The sequence below is a fragment of the Papaver somniferum genome, chromosome 7, assembly GCF_003573695.1.
Source record: "Papaver somniferum cultivar HN1 chromosome 7, ASM357369v1, whole genome shotgun sequence".
Classification (NCBI taxonomy): Eukaryota; Viridiplantae; Streptophyta; class Magnoliopsida; order Ranunculales; family Papaveraceae; genus Papaver; species Papaver somniferum.
In genome coordinates this window covers 52531260-52543915 of record NC_039364.1, presented here as the reverse complement: position 1 = coordinate 52543915, position 12656 = coordinate 52531260, and the positions used below count along the sequence as shown (strand labels likewise).

At 35.8% G+C, this 12656-nt stretch overlaps 1 protein-coding gene across 1 annotated transcript; it reads right to left on the bottom strand.

Annotated features, from left to right (window-relative positions):
- Nucleotides 1–3917: 3917 nt before the first annotated feature.
- On the bottom strand, nt 3918–6415 carry LOC113297299 (coiled-coil domain-containing protein 97). The gene is made up of 3 exons (XM_026545735.1): nt 6193–6415; nt 5496–6046; nt 3918–4409 (listed from the first exon to the last, which is right to left on the bottom strand). The coding sequence occupies exons 1-3, from the start codon at nt 6377–6379 to the stop codon at nt 4140–4142; spliced, it is 1008 nt and encodes a 335-aa protein (XP_026401520.1). The 5' UTR covers nt 6380–6415; the 3' UTR covers nt 3918–4139.
- Nucleotides 6416–12656: the final 6241 nt, after the last annotated feature.

Here is a 12656-nt window from a genome sequence, read left to right as displayed (position 1 = left end):
TGTAATGTGTTTTACCGATGTAACTTGTTTCTTTTGTGCAGGTTACCATGGTTGAAATCTCAGAAGATGATTCTGCTTCTAATCTTCCAATTATGCATGGAGTGGCATCACAAATGGGACCTCCCCCTCCACGTCCACCGCGTTCTGGAAAAGTGCATGGACCATCAGCAGGGACAGGGAGTACCGCTGGCTCATCTACACCATCTTCTGAACCTTCACATGCTTGTGCCGCAGATGAAGAATTAGCTAATAATCTTAATGATGGTGTGAAGAGATCAAAGGTATAGGATCACTATGATATTTATGAAAATGGTGAGAGAGCGAAATGTAAATATTGCAAAAAGGATAATTACAAGATTGGTAAGAAAAAATTGGATGGTAAGAAACATGGGACTTCTAATCTCCAACATCATTTGGATAAGTGTCAGAAGTATAAGAATGAAATGAATGAGGCTAGAGATGACGGACAACAAACACTTGACTTCCAACATTGCAAGCTTGGAGAGGAACCACAATTGGTTGGGGTATCTTTTTCTCAAGATGCGTGCAGGAGAGCGCTGATTAGATTTATCGTTACCGATGAAATGGCTTTTAGAATTGTTGAAGGTGAAGATTTTATAGCTTTTTGCAAGTATCTTGAGCCTCGATTTAAGCTTCCAAGTCCTATGACAATATACCGTGATGTGTGCAAGTTGTTTTTGACAGAGAAGGCTAATATGAAAAGTTATTTCAAAGCAAACAAGGTAAGAGTGTGCCTTACTACTGACACTTGGACGTCATCGCAGAATTAAAATTATATGGAAGTGACTGCGCATTTCATTGATCATCACTGGAAACTACATAAAAGAATTATCTGTTTTTGCTTGATTGATAGCCATGAAGGTACAAAAATTGTAGAGGCTTTGGCGAAATGTTTGCTAGACTGGGGACTTGAAAATGTTTTCAATGTGACGTTTGATAATGTGTCTGCAAATAAAGTTGTTGTTGATTATTTGAGGAAGAGAGTTCAGAGTTGGGGTTCTGCATTACTCGGAGCTAAACATTTACATGTTAGATGTGCGGCTCACGTACTTGCACTTGTTGTGAAGGACGGTATGAAGAAGTATCATACATCACTTCTCAGGATCAGGGCAGTGGTAAAATATGTCACGAAATATCCGGCAAGATATAAAAGGTTTACGGAGGCTGCTGAGTCGGAAAGAATAGATTGTAAAAAGGGTCTGATATTAGATGTGAGAACGCGGTGGAATTCTACTTACTTAATGCTTGTTGCTGCTGAAAGATATGAAAAGGCATTTGAAAGGCTACGTGAGTTGGATAAGGCATTTTGTGAAGAGTTTTGCTTTGATATTCCAGTACCAGATAATATTATGGGTGATGGTGATGACACTATTGATCTTGATGCTGATTATGATCTGGAATCAGACAATGAAGAAGAACTTGATACTACTGAAGAAGAAGATTTTGCTGCTGTCAGGAAAGCCAAGAAAAAAAACAGGCCAAAAGTGCATGCTCCTGAACGATATGATTGGTGCAACGCGAGAGTTCTGATTAAGTTTCTACAGGTATTTTATGAAGCAACCGTTGCATTTTCAGCTTCTACTTATATTACTTCTCATTCTTCTTATTAGAACTTGGTATTGTTCGTCAAGAATTAGAAGGATGGAAAAATACACACGAGGACCCTTTCTTAAGCCACATGGGTGCTGTAATGTTGCTCAAGTACAACAAATATTGGGGAACATACCGAAAGATGAATTCGTTGATGTTTATGGTTGTACTTCTTGATCCACGAGAGAAAGAACATGGATTATTTGTGACTAGTGAAGATTTAATTATGCATTATGACCCAGCAATGAAGAAAAAACTTCTAGAAAATGGGTTGAAGAAGTTCTGAAAAAATTTGTGGAGTTGTTTGCAGCTTATAAAGCAGAAAATGTTAGATGTGCAGTATCTTCATAGGAATCTGTGGGTGAGGCTAATTCTACTTCTACTCAAAGTTCTTCGAGTTTTGGAAGTATTATTTCTAGCAAGGCCAAGTATATGGCGGGAAGGAATAAACAAAAGCATCAATTGAGTAATGTGGAGGACAATGGGAGATATGAGGTAGAAAGGTACTTGGCTGAACCGATATACAACCCCACCAATGAAAATGCTACTTTTGATATATTACAATGGTGGAAGGTAAATGCTGCGAGGTTTGACATTTTTCCACTTATGGCTAAAGATATATTTGTTATTCCCGTTTCTTCCGTTGCTTCAGAATCAGCATTTAGTATCGGAAAAAGAATTTTGGATCCTTTTCGAAGTTCCTTAAAGCCTAAGACACTTGAGGCCTTAGTTTGTTACAAAATTAGTTACGCACACCAATAGACATGGATTCATCTACCCTTGGAGTCGAGGAGGAGGAGATTGATATTGCTGAGTCTGGTATGTCTAAATTTTCCTTGGCTATATTGTTTTTCATGACACTGTGAGTTTTACTGCAGCATGTTTATTGCATGAAAGTACATGGTAGTTTACTAAACATAATGCATGCTATGTGAACAGAGTAGCTGCCCTGTTATGTGAATAATCCATACTTAATGATGTATAAACTGCCTTGTTATGTGAATCTTATTATTATAAATATCAGATGATGTATAAACTGCCATGGATGTGGAGGTTTATGTGTGGTTGAATTTGTAAAGGTTTTGATCCTGCATGATAATACATGTTGTTGTTGTAGATGTATAAACCCTTGTTTAGCTAAATATCAGATATCCATTTCGAAATTGGTGTAGTACTTGTACATTTTTATTTGGAATTGTTGCTCAACTGTTGTTTATGGATGCCCTTGTTGAAAGATGTGGTAACTAAGCAACCAATGACTTGCTGAATTTGATTAAGAAATACATAGAGTTTGGCTTGTGTGTTTTATGATAGAAACCTTGCTGAATTTTGCATTTCTGGCAAAATTTCATCTTGTACTGAAAGTTGAACTTCCAGATTGTGGAGATTTATGTGTCTTTGAATGTGTAAAAGTTTTTATCCCGTATGATAGTACTTGCTGTTGTTGTGGATGGATAAACTAAAATGTTCATTTCGCTTGCAGAGTTATTTTACTTGTTTCAAGAAATTCATCTACCCTTTCATTCAATCTAATTGTTCATTTCGCTTGCAGAGCTATTTAGTGACCTTACTGCTTCTTCCGTCGTCATAGATGATTGATTCCTATTGGCTTAGACAAGGTAATGACGCCAAGGGTCATTGTCAGTAGCTTGATCTTTCTGAGTTCATTGTTTGTTTGTTTCATCTTTGTTATTGTAACTAATTTACATACTTCGTTTTATTTCAGGCTTTCAGCGCATTCGGAGGTAAAACATCCACATCTTTTCTGCTGGTCGCTTTATATGATATTAGGCTTTAGTATAGTAGGCAATACTCAATAGTAATGCACTCTTTTATCTTTTGAGCTTTGAACAATTGAACTCCGTTCCTTGTTATTGTTAGCTTTATCACTTTGGAGTTTGCAACTTTGCATCAACTTCTTACTTCTCTGGATTTTTATTATGTAAACACTACTAAGTAAACACTTTCTAAATCTGTAATGTCATTTTATTTTATGGTGAGTAACCCACCACCCACCTGACCAAACCCGCAAAAACCGACCCATTGTGATGTTGGGTCGGTTGCGGGTGACAACTTCTATTACCCGCCATCAGTGGGTTGGATGGTGGGTGAGGCCAAAACCGACCCATGTGCAGCCCTACTCATGCGCAATCCAATACATGACGAGGGCTTTCAAGTTTAAAGTTTAGCATCCGATCCAGAATCTAATCGATGCGTGGATGGACGAGGATGACCCATGGATTTTATTTGCCTCTCAATTTCAAGCCCTAAAAGCTTGATGGATGTAAACGGTGATAAAATACACGTAAGAAAAACATCAAGATAACCTCCAAGCATAATTTCACCATATTTCCTAGCTGATTTATAGCATTAGGAAAACTAAGAAAGAAGGATCTGAATACTGGCAGCAGCAGCAAAATTTGACTTTAATATACAAGGTTAATTAACATAATTAGTTGCAGTGAGAACCTACTCCAGAGAAGAGTTTTTAGTACCTAATGATTGAAGGAGAGGTGAAGAAACAAAACTCAGAAATTAGATTCTTCATCTTCGTCAAAGTACTTTTCCTCGGCATCATGGTTGGCCTCCCTGAACCAGTGTTCGTCTAGTGCTTCATCATTGTCTATTTTAGAGTAGTCCAAATGCTGAGAATCTTCACCAGTCAGAAACTTCTGTTGCATAATGTGGGTGAATTGTTCCATTTGATCTTCCATCTCTGCAACAGATAAAGCTTCTCTCTCCCCGATATCCATGCCGCTGCCCTGGTCACTGTTGGCAGGTTCCATATCAACGACCACCTACACACCAGAACAAGATCCAGTTAATTTTATATTGCAGCTTACTAAATGAAATCATCAACCAGAATAGATATCAAACGTGTGGATGATTTATATAATGGAACCACTTTTTTCCAAGTCGAAAATGTCAAGCAAACCCCAACCTTATCCTACTATCTCTCAAAATGATTTTTACATTCTAGCTGATCTGAAAAACACAACACTCATACATGATATTGATATTTATTTAGACACACGTAAGGAACACCATTTTAAGATCATGTCATTACGCAAAGTTACACACAATGAGTGCTTAACTTGACAAATAACAAATCGTACACCCCCTACAGTTGATATACAAAGCTCCCAAAGGCGCGTTAAATGAGATGCTTGAAGCACTGTTTAAACTCAAATTGGGATAGCATTCCAACTATGGAATTTGAGTAGCGACAAGAGAGTAATAAAGATAGAAGCACGAATTAAAGGGACACGCATCAAGACAGAAGGAACAGAATAGAAGCATAAGAATGTCTTATTACAAGCAGTAAGCCAACTACTTGGAACCCAAAGAAGGACCTACAGCAAAAGACGTAATGGAGCGCCACCGCATAATGGCGCCATATCTAATAGAATAATGTGAACCTAGATAGCATACTCATCCACCTCCCCAAAAGTTTTGTTAAGACATGTTTTTATTCACTTATTTCCAAGACTATGTTTTTAATTCTAACACAAAATCTACATCTAGATTGGGGGAAAACTGATAGTTACGATAAAAAGCATTTACGTCTTCAACATAGTTTAGTGGCACTAATACTACCCTCATCAAGCTTATCAAAGAAGACTCCACCAGCTCATACTGAGCTAATAAGATAGGTTCCCATAGGCAACAACATTCTAAATATCTAATACAAATCGTACAACATGGAAAAGTATAGAAGTATGCATCTAATGTTGTTTCATGTTCTGTCTGAACTATCTTAAAGTGGCCTTCTTTATATCCACATCTAAACCATTTTCATTTTACTTGATCAAACAGAAATATGTTCCAGCCATTCAATAAAGTCGCACACATAAACTAACACAGTTTCAAAAACAAACATTTACCTCAGAAGCACGTGGATTATCGTTTTCCTTTGCAGGTTCTTTGTCATCTTCATCTTCATCTTCATCTTCATCCTCTTCCTCCTCCTCCTCCTCCTCCTCCTCCTCTTCTTCTTCTTTTTCTTCCTCCTCCTGTTGTTTAACATCCCCCCCAACCCACTCCTTCTCATCAACCCCTAATCTTTGCTGTTCTCCTCTAATCTTAGTAACCAAGATCGTTTCTTCGTAACGTCTCATCAATGTATCAGACCATTTTTCACCAGGTCTAGCCATACTTCTACCAAAAGGATCCTGGTATTTTCCTAAATACTCATGGTGTAAATAAGGTTCTCTTTCTCTCATTGAATCTTCAGAAAAGTAATTTCCATCATTAATTAATTTATCCAAATAAGCTCTTCTTCTATTCTTTACTGTAATTGACCTACATTTGTTATCCTCCGTTGTTGGACTGAGTACCTTCCTTAAATTGTTTAAGTGCCAACTTATTTCATAATCTTCTTTCAATACATCAAACTCATCCAGTTCTTCGCTTCTTAATTCTGTTCCATATCTTTCTGCATTCATCAAAACAATAAGATTAGAATTAGGGTTTTTAACCAACCAAAAAGAAATTAAAAAATCAGGGTTTTAACTTAATCAAACAATAAAGATAATAATGAAATCAGGGTTTAAGGAGAGAAATTAAGGTTTAGATACATACCTAGGAAGACAGCAGTGTCGCGTGAAAGAAGATTAAATAGAATGGATTTTCTTTCGGAAGGATTAGTGATGGAGGAGGTGTCTTGAACTGATCTCGGGAAGTACAGATTATCAAGTGATGATAATCTCTGTGTAATATCTTCCATTACAGACTTGCTCAGTTCGCTTCTCATCTCCACTTCTGCCATCTCTCCCGTCTCTCTAAAATCCAAACCAAATTTTCCTTTTTCTCAACTCCGACAAGCCTATATATAACAGGCTCAAGTTAACCGACTTAAATAATGGGGCTTATTGGTTGGGCTTAAATAGTCCAAACAAAACTTTTTCTTCTCTTTCTAGAACTTCTTTTTTTTGGAAATCTGTTTTGAGGCATACTCAGATTTTTTGAGGCGTATAAGGTAATGACAAAATAGAGTCACTATGTGGTAAAATCAATAACCCCTTATCCATCATATTTTTATCATGATAATAATGCCCTTACTTCATTAGTGTTAATGATAATAATTAGTAGTTAATGTTAATGATTAGTGGTTAATGTCAATGGTTATATAGTCTTAGTTTCAAAGATTTTTTTTTTGAGAGATAGTTAGGTTAGGGTTTTTTAAAGAAGAAGAATAAGATATTAGGCTTTTGAGATTTGCGAACTAGTAGATAATTAAGGTTTGTTAATACAGAGGTAGACTTCTAAACAAAGTTTAATGTCCTTTTTATAAGCCGGTGAATTTTTCAAAAAATTGAATTTTTACAACCTAGATCTACTGACCAGATGAACGGATCTGCTGATAACTTGTCAGCCGAACCTATGTTTTTTGAAAATATACCTAGGTTCGGCTAACAAGTTATCATCTGAACATCTGAGTTATCAGCCGAACCTAGGTATATTTTCAAAAAACATAGGTTCGGCTGATAACTTATCAGCCGAACTTCATTCTTTTAGGTTCGGCTGACAAATTATCAACCAAACTTCATTATATAACTGATGAATTTAGGTTCGGTTGATTCGAATAAAAAATTGAACAACCGAACTAGGTGTGTGTTTTAACAAAGTGAAGTTCGACTGTCATTTTCATGTTTAATTATCAGCCGAACTGTTCTTCTGAAACATAAAAAAAAAAGAACAAATATCTGGGTTCCAATATGCGGATCTGTAGTTAAATCTCTTTGTGCAACGCTTCACACGACTCATTTTAATCAATGATACAGGATTTATGAATCAACAATTAATTACCGACTAAAAAAATAAAATCAAAACTGTTAGATTAACGACTAAATTAGGTTAGGAATGAAAATGATTTTTTAATTTGAAAATAATTTTGGAATTTGGTTAGTTTAGGTTTATGTTTTAAATTTAGGTAAAGGGTATTTAAGTATTTTAAAATAATTAAGGGTAACTTAGTAATCTACCCACTGCTAGGACACCCCTTATAAACCCACCCTAGATATGAAAATGGTTTTGTACGCCTCAAAACAGGTTTCTTTTCTTGAACGATGTTTTTGGTAGGGGTGAGCATGGGAGGGTATGGGTTGAGTTTTGCCTCATCTGCATCCAGTCCACTAAATAACGGATTTTAAATTTGGCATCCGCATACAATCCAACATCCAACGGATACACGGACGGGCGGATTGGATACAGATGATCCAATGAATTTCTTTGATAATTAAAATTTAAATTAAAAAAATAAAAATAATTGACCAAGGAATAAAAAGAGAAGAATATAACTTAATTTTATGTCTCAAGCTCAAGTCCTAAAAGTTTGATGAAGAGATAAATCGAATATATGGTGGACTATTAAAATATATAATTAACATCACTTTTTATAAAAAAATCTTTAGGTGTTTCAAATCTAACAGATGCAGATGTTCAACGGATTTTTAAAAGTGCATCTGCATCCCTAAAAAATCTTATAGGGAACACGTGTTGGTTGGATGTGCACTAGGTGGATATGCATCCATATGCTTGGCCAGTGAAGCATATATGGTGCAAAAGCATCATTATGTCGCGTTTCTTAATAGATAAAGAGCTTCATGATGCGTATGCACCATCATTTCTGTGTTGCTTATCAAGAAAGCATCATCATGATGCAAAACGAATGAAAGGTGAACGTTGCAATAATTTGCATGGACCGATCTCAATAACGCATATGTGAAACTAAATGGCCCAAATAATACACAAACTTGTGCATCACTTGCGAAGGATCCTTTGACCTACACAGAATAGGCTTTGATTGGTATTTGACCTTCCAATACGAGTTAGATTTAGTTGCTTGTTTAGACTTGGATGAACTATAGTATGTGATTGATCCCTTCGAGGTACGTGTTGGGTTCGTAGACAAACGCAATGTACCACATTTGTGGTCCAACACCTTGTTGCTCATACCATCTAATTGTGAGATGATTGCGACAAACTTGATGAGGTAGTTGTAGTCCATTCCTTGGATGCTCATAGTACGTATCAACCCATTTAATGTTAGCATGCGCTGAAATGAAAGCTAACCAAATTTCAAGTTATAAGAGCTTGCATATGCGCTTGTATCACATGGACGATACAACGCAAGTATGGCATGATTCACCCTTGGCACAAACAACACCAGTGAATGCATCCATATCAATGTTGAAATAAAACAAGGACGCGAAAATAAGTTTGCATTGGCTTATGTGCAAGTCCAAGGCATACCTTATGCCTAGACTGATGCAGGAAACTTACATCACCATTGACCATTATGGTCTTGTACCCGTCGCAGAACACGGGTAAGTTGTAACCGTGTGGATGCTACAATTGAAGTATTCATGCTTGCAAAGTATGTTTATAAATACAAATCGATATGCATTTTCCTGGTGAGAAGTAAAAATTTATATCCACTCACTACGTTATGAATGGGGTAGTATCGGCCTGCGTAACGAGGTGTTAAGGCTGTATCGGCTGGTCAATCACACTTTTAGTAGATTGATGATTGAGTATAGTAATTGTAGAGCTAGGTTAGAGTAAGATATTGGTTTATTGATTGTAGTGATTGTAGAGTTAGTCGACAATAAACGATTCTAGAAACGACCAAGTAAGGAAATATTTATCTTCCAAACTATATTATTGTTATATTTTATGACTTACAATTTGTAAATGTGAGATTTTTTAGATGGATAGTTTAAAGATAATTTATTTTACTTGAGGAAGCAACTAACTTAGGATCTGAATGATTCTTATCAGTTTATCCAGGTCTTTCCAAAACAATCGTGTTACAACTGGAAAGTATATGTATTTTTGAAACTAATTCGTATGTACCACTTTCTTTACTAAACACTGTAATTCGGTGTATAGTAATTTCTTATAAATCACCAGCATTCGAGATCACTAGTTCATACCGACTAATCAAGGATTTATTTTGGGAACTGCTGTCACTTTTAGGAATACTTGAATAGGACAAAACAATAGTACCTCAAAGTAACCTTCAACGGCCCTTATCTTATATATATATATATATGTCAGAAGCTAAAATGCCCTTTCTTAATTATCTTTAATAATTTTAGTTAAGTTAATTTATTGTTATTTGTAAGATTCAATTAGTGAGATTATATTAGGTTATAGATTAGAGTTAGAATTATAGTTAGTGCTTGAGAATTACTTTTAGTTGAAGAAGGAATAAAAAGCAGAAAATAAGAAGAAGGTTCTAGATTTTTTTTTGAAAAACTTAGGTTTTCACATTTTTATTTGAAGTGAGTGATTCTGGTGACAATTTTGAAGATGATGATTCTTCATCTCGCAAATTAAAGAAAGTTTATGCTTATATTGATAACGGTCTGAAAACGAATGATTTTTTTTAGATGGTGAATGTATCTTTTAGCAAAACTCAACCCCAAGCTCAAATTAAATATTTTTATGAGTCGACGAAGAATTAAACGATAAAAAATATACATTAATGATGAAAAATTTTAGGCATACTTGTTAATGAATTTCTTTTGCTTGAATTCGTGAAAATATGGAGCCAACAATGTGAGTTGAGTATCTGAATGAAGTTTGGCTAAGTAAATTGAAAAAAAACGTAGTCGATTTTAGTAGTCGAAATTTAGAGCCAAAAAACGTTATTATAGAATAGTCTAGGGGTAGATATTTCTACCTAGATGATGCTTCTTATTTTGGTAAAACAGAAACTTTAGGCAAGGTATACATAATTATTCCTAGTCAATTTCTAAGTTCCAATTTTGGAGGCAAATACCATAGTATATTTCCATTAGGAATTATTATCTCGATCCAGGAGGAACATTGTTTTAACATCCCTTCTGTTAGAACTGCTTCGTCGAGCTCGCAAGCATTGCTATTTCAAGCTTGTTTTTCAAGTTTAGTTGTCAAAACTATAAGTCTTGATTTCTAGTCTACTTATAGCCAAGTCCCGGACTAGGATAGTAAGTGTAGTTGAGCTCCAGACTCTACGGCGTTCATCATGCAAAGACGAAGAACTACTCAAGGAACTGGTGGATCTTTATTGACAAAAAGGTATGTGGAGAGTTGAACTTATCTATCGCTCAAAAGTCTATCTACTCTATCTCCTATCTTGAGACAAAAGTCGTATTGCTATATATACTTCGATTATACACATTTGCTATTTTGAGCCGAGTTTATCTCGCTTATCTATTTCTCGAAATATGGGTTGGTAAGCTTTCGCTTTGGCCAAGTTCATCTTTACTCGTGACGAAAGTCATGATGGTTATTTCAATTACTTGAAAGTCGCTTTGATGAAAAATAGTTTGTGAATAACAACTATATAACATCCTCTAAGAATGTTTCAATGATTGAAATGAGAGTTTAGAATACATAACCATGTTTGGGTATAAACATTGTATGTGTATTCATACTTGCGTAAGTCCAAAATCCTTGAAGCAAAGTATGCGTACTTTGCTTGTTCAGGATGACCGGAGCTAAGTCCGCGTACCCGTACGCGTACTGTCGGAAGTTCACATCCCGTGAATTTCTGCTGGAGTTTGTGAACTGAGAACAAGCTCAGTACGGGTACTTAAGTATGCGTACTGGTATGCGTACTTAAGTGGGTTATTTTCTAAAAACAGTTTGATTCGTGAACTAAGACATTTATAAATTAAGGAATGCAATCTTTGCAAACCGTGGCTATAATGTTCATGAATCTGTTTGAGTAAATCAAAACTATTTTTGCTTCGATTGTGTCTTGTATACTTCTGTGAGATCTAAGCAATTGAACAACTCTCTAACTAGTTCTTTTGAGTCATTTGAACTAGTTATGGTGAAGATGAATAAGGTTGGTATAAAAGTGCTCATATGGCTAACCATTGGTTAACTACTGTTGAACCAATGACTTGTACACGTTTAGGTATGGTTACTCAAACCTAAATGAAGTTACATTTCATGTGTGTATAAAAATCTAAGTTAGATCTAACGGTTGAGAGATATTAGCTTGAATTTGATCAGGTTTTCATCTAACGGTGAATATTGAATGCTTTGTTGCCCAGGTAGCATTGATTGCAAACCCTGATTTGGAGACTATATAAAGGAGAACTATAGAAACTGGGAAACCTAATCCCCACACCTCCTGTGTGATACTAGTTTTATAAGCTAGAGTCGATTCTTCTTTAACCTTAGGTTTCTATCGAGACCCTGTAGGTTAACGACTTAAAGACTTCATTGGTATTGTGAAGCCAGATCCAACTATTTTATCTGTAGTTGCGTGATCTTATCTTGTTGTTTCTATCGTGTTGAGTAAAATTGTAAAATTAGCTCGAGATTAATTTCTCCGATAGGCAAGATAGAAAAATAGTCACAAACATCTTCGTCTCATCGTTTGTGATTCCACAATATCTTGTTTCGCTAGTCGATTAAGATTATTGTGAGGTGATTGATATTTCTAGGCTGTTCTTCGGGAATATAAGTCTGGCATATAAATTGGTTCTTGTTCACCTTGATTTATCAAAAGACAGAACAAAAATCGTGTATTTACGTGGGAGACAAATTTATCTATTCATGTAGACATTTCTGTGTGATACATATTTGTTTATTAAAGTCTTCAACTTTGGGTCGTAGCAACTCTTAGTTGTGGGTGAGATCAGCTAAGGGAATCAAGTGCATAGTATCCTGCTGGGATCAGAGACGTAAGGAGCACAACTGTACCTTGGATCAGTGTGAGATTGATTGGGGTTCAACTACAGACCAGATCGAAGTTAGATTGTAGTAGGCTAGTGTCTGTAGCGGCTTAATACAGTGTGTGCTCAATCTGGACTAGGTCCCGGGGTTTTTCTGCATTTGCGGTTTCCTCGTTAATAAAACTTCTAGTGTCTGTATTATTTCTTTTCTGCATTATATTTTGTTATATAATTGAAATATCACAGGTTGTGCGTTGAATTGATCAATTGATAAATCCAACCTTCGGTTGTTGATTGAAATTGATTGATCCTTGAACATTGGTCTTTGGTACCGTTCAAGTTATTTCTCTTGTATTCAATCAGACT

Bases quoted from the DNA above. Each gene is read 5' to 3' on its own strand.
- LOC113297299 (XM_026545735.1), bottom strand. From the start codon at position 6,379: ATGGCAGAAGTGGAGATGAGAAGCGAACTGAGCAAGTCTGTAATGGAA. The intron at 6,047-6,192 runs GTATGTATCTAA...TGATGAATGCAG, and splicing joins CGACACTGCTGTCTTCCTAG to AAAGATATGGAACAGAATTA. The intron at 4,410-5,495 runs GTAAATGTTTGT...TCTGGTGTGTAG, and splicing joins ATAATCCACGTGCTTCTGAG to GTGGTCGTTGATATGGAACC.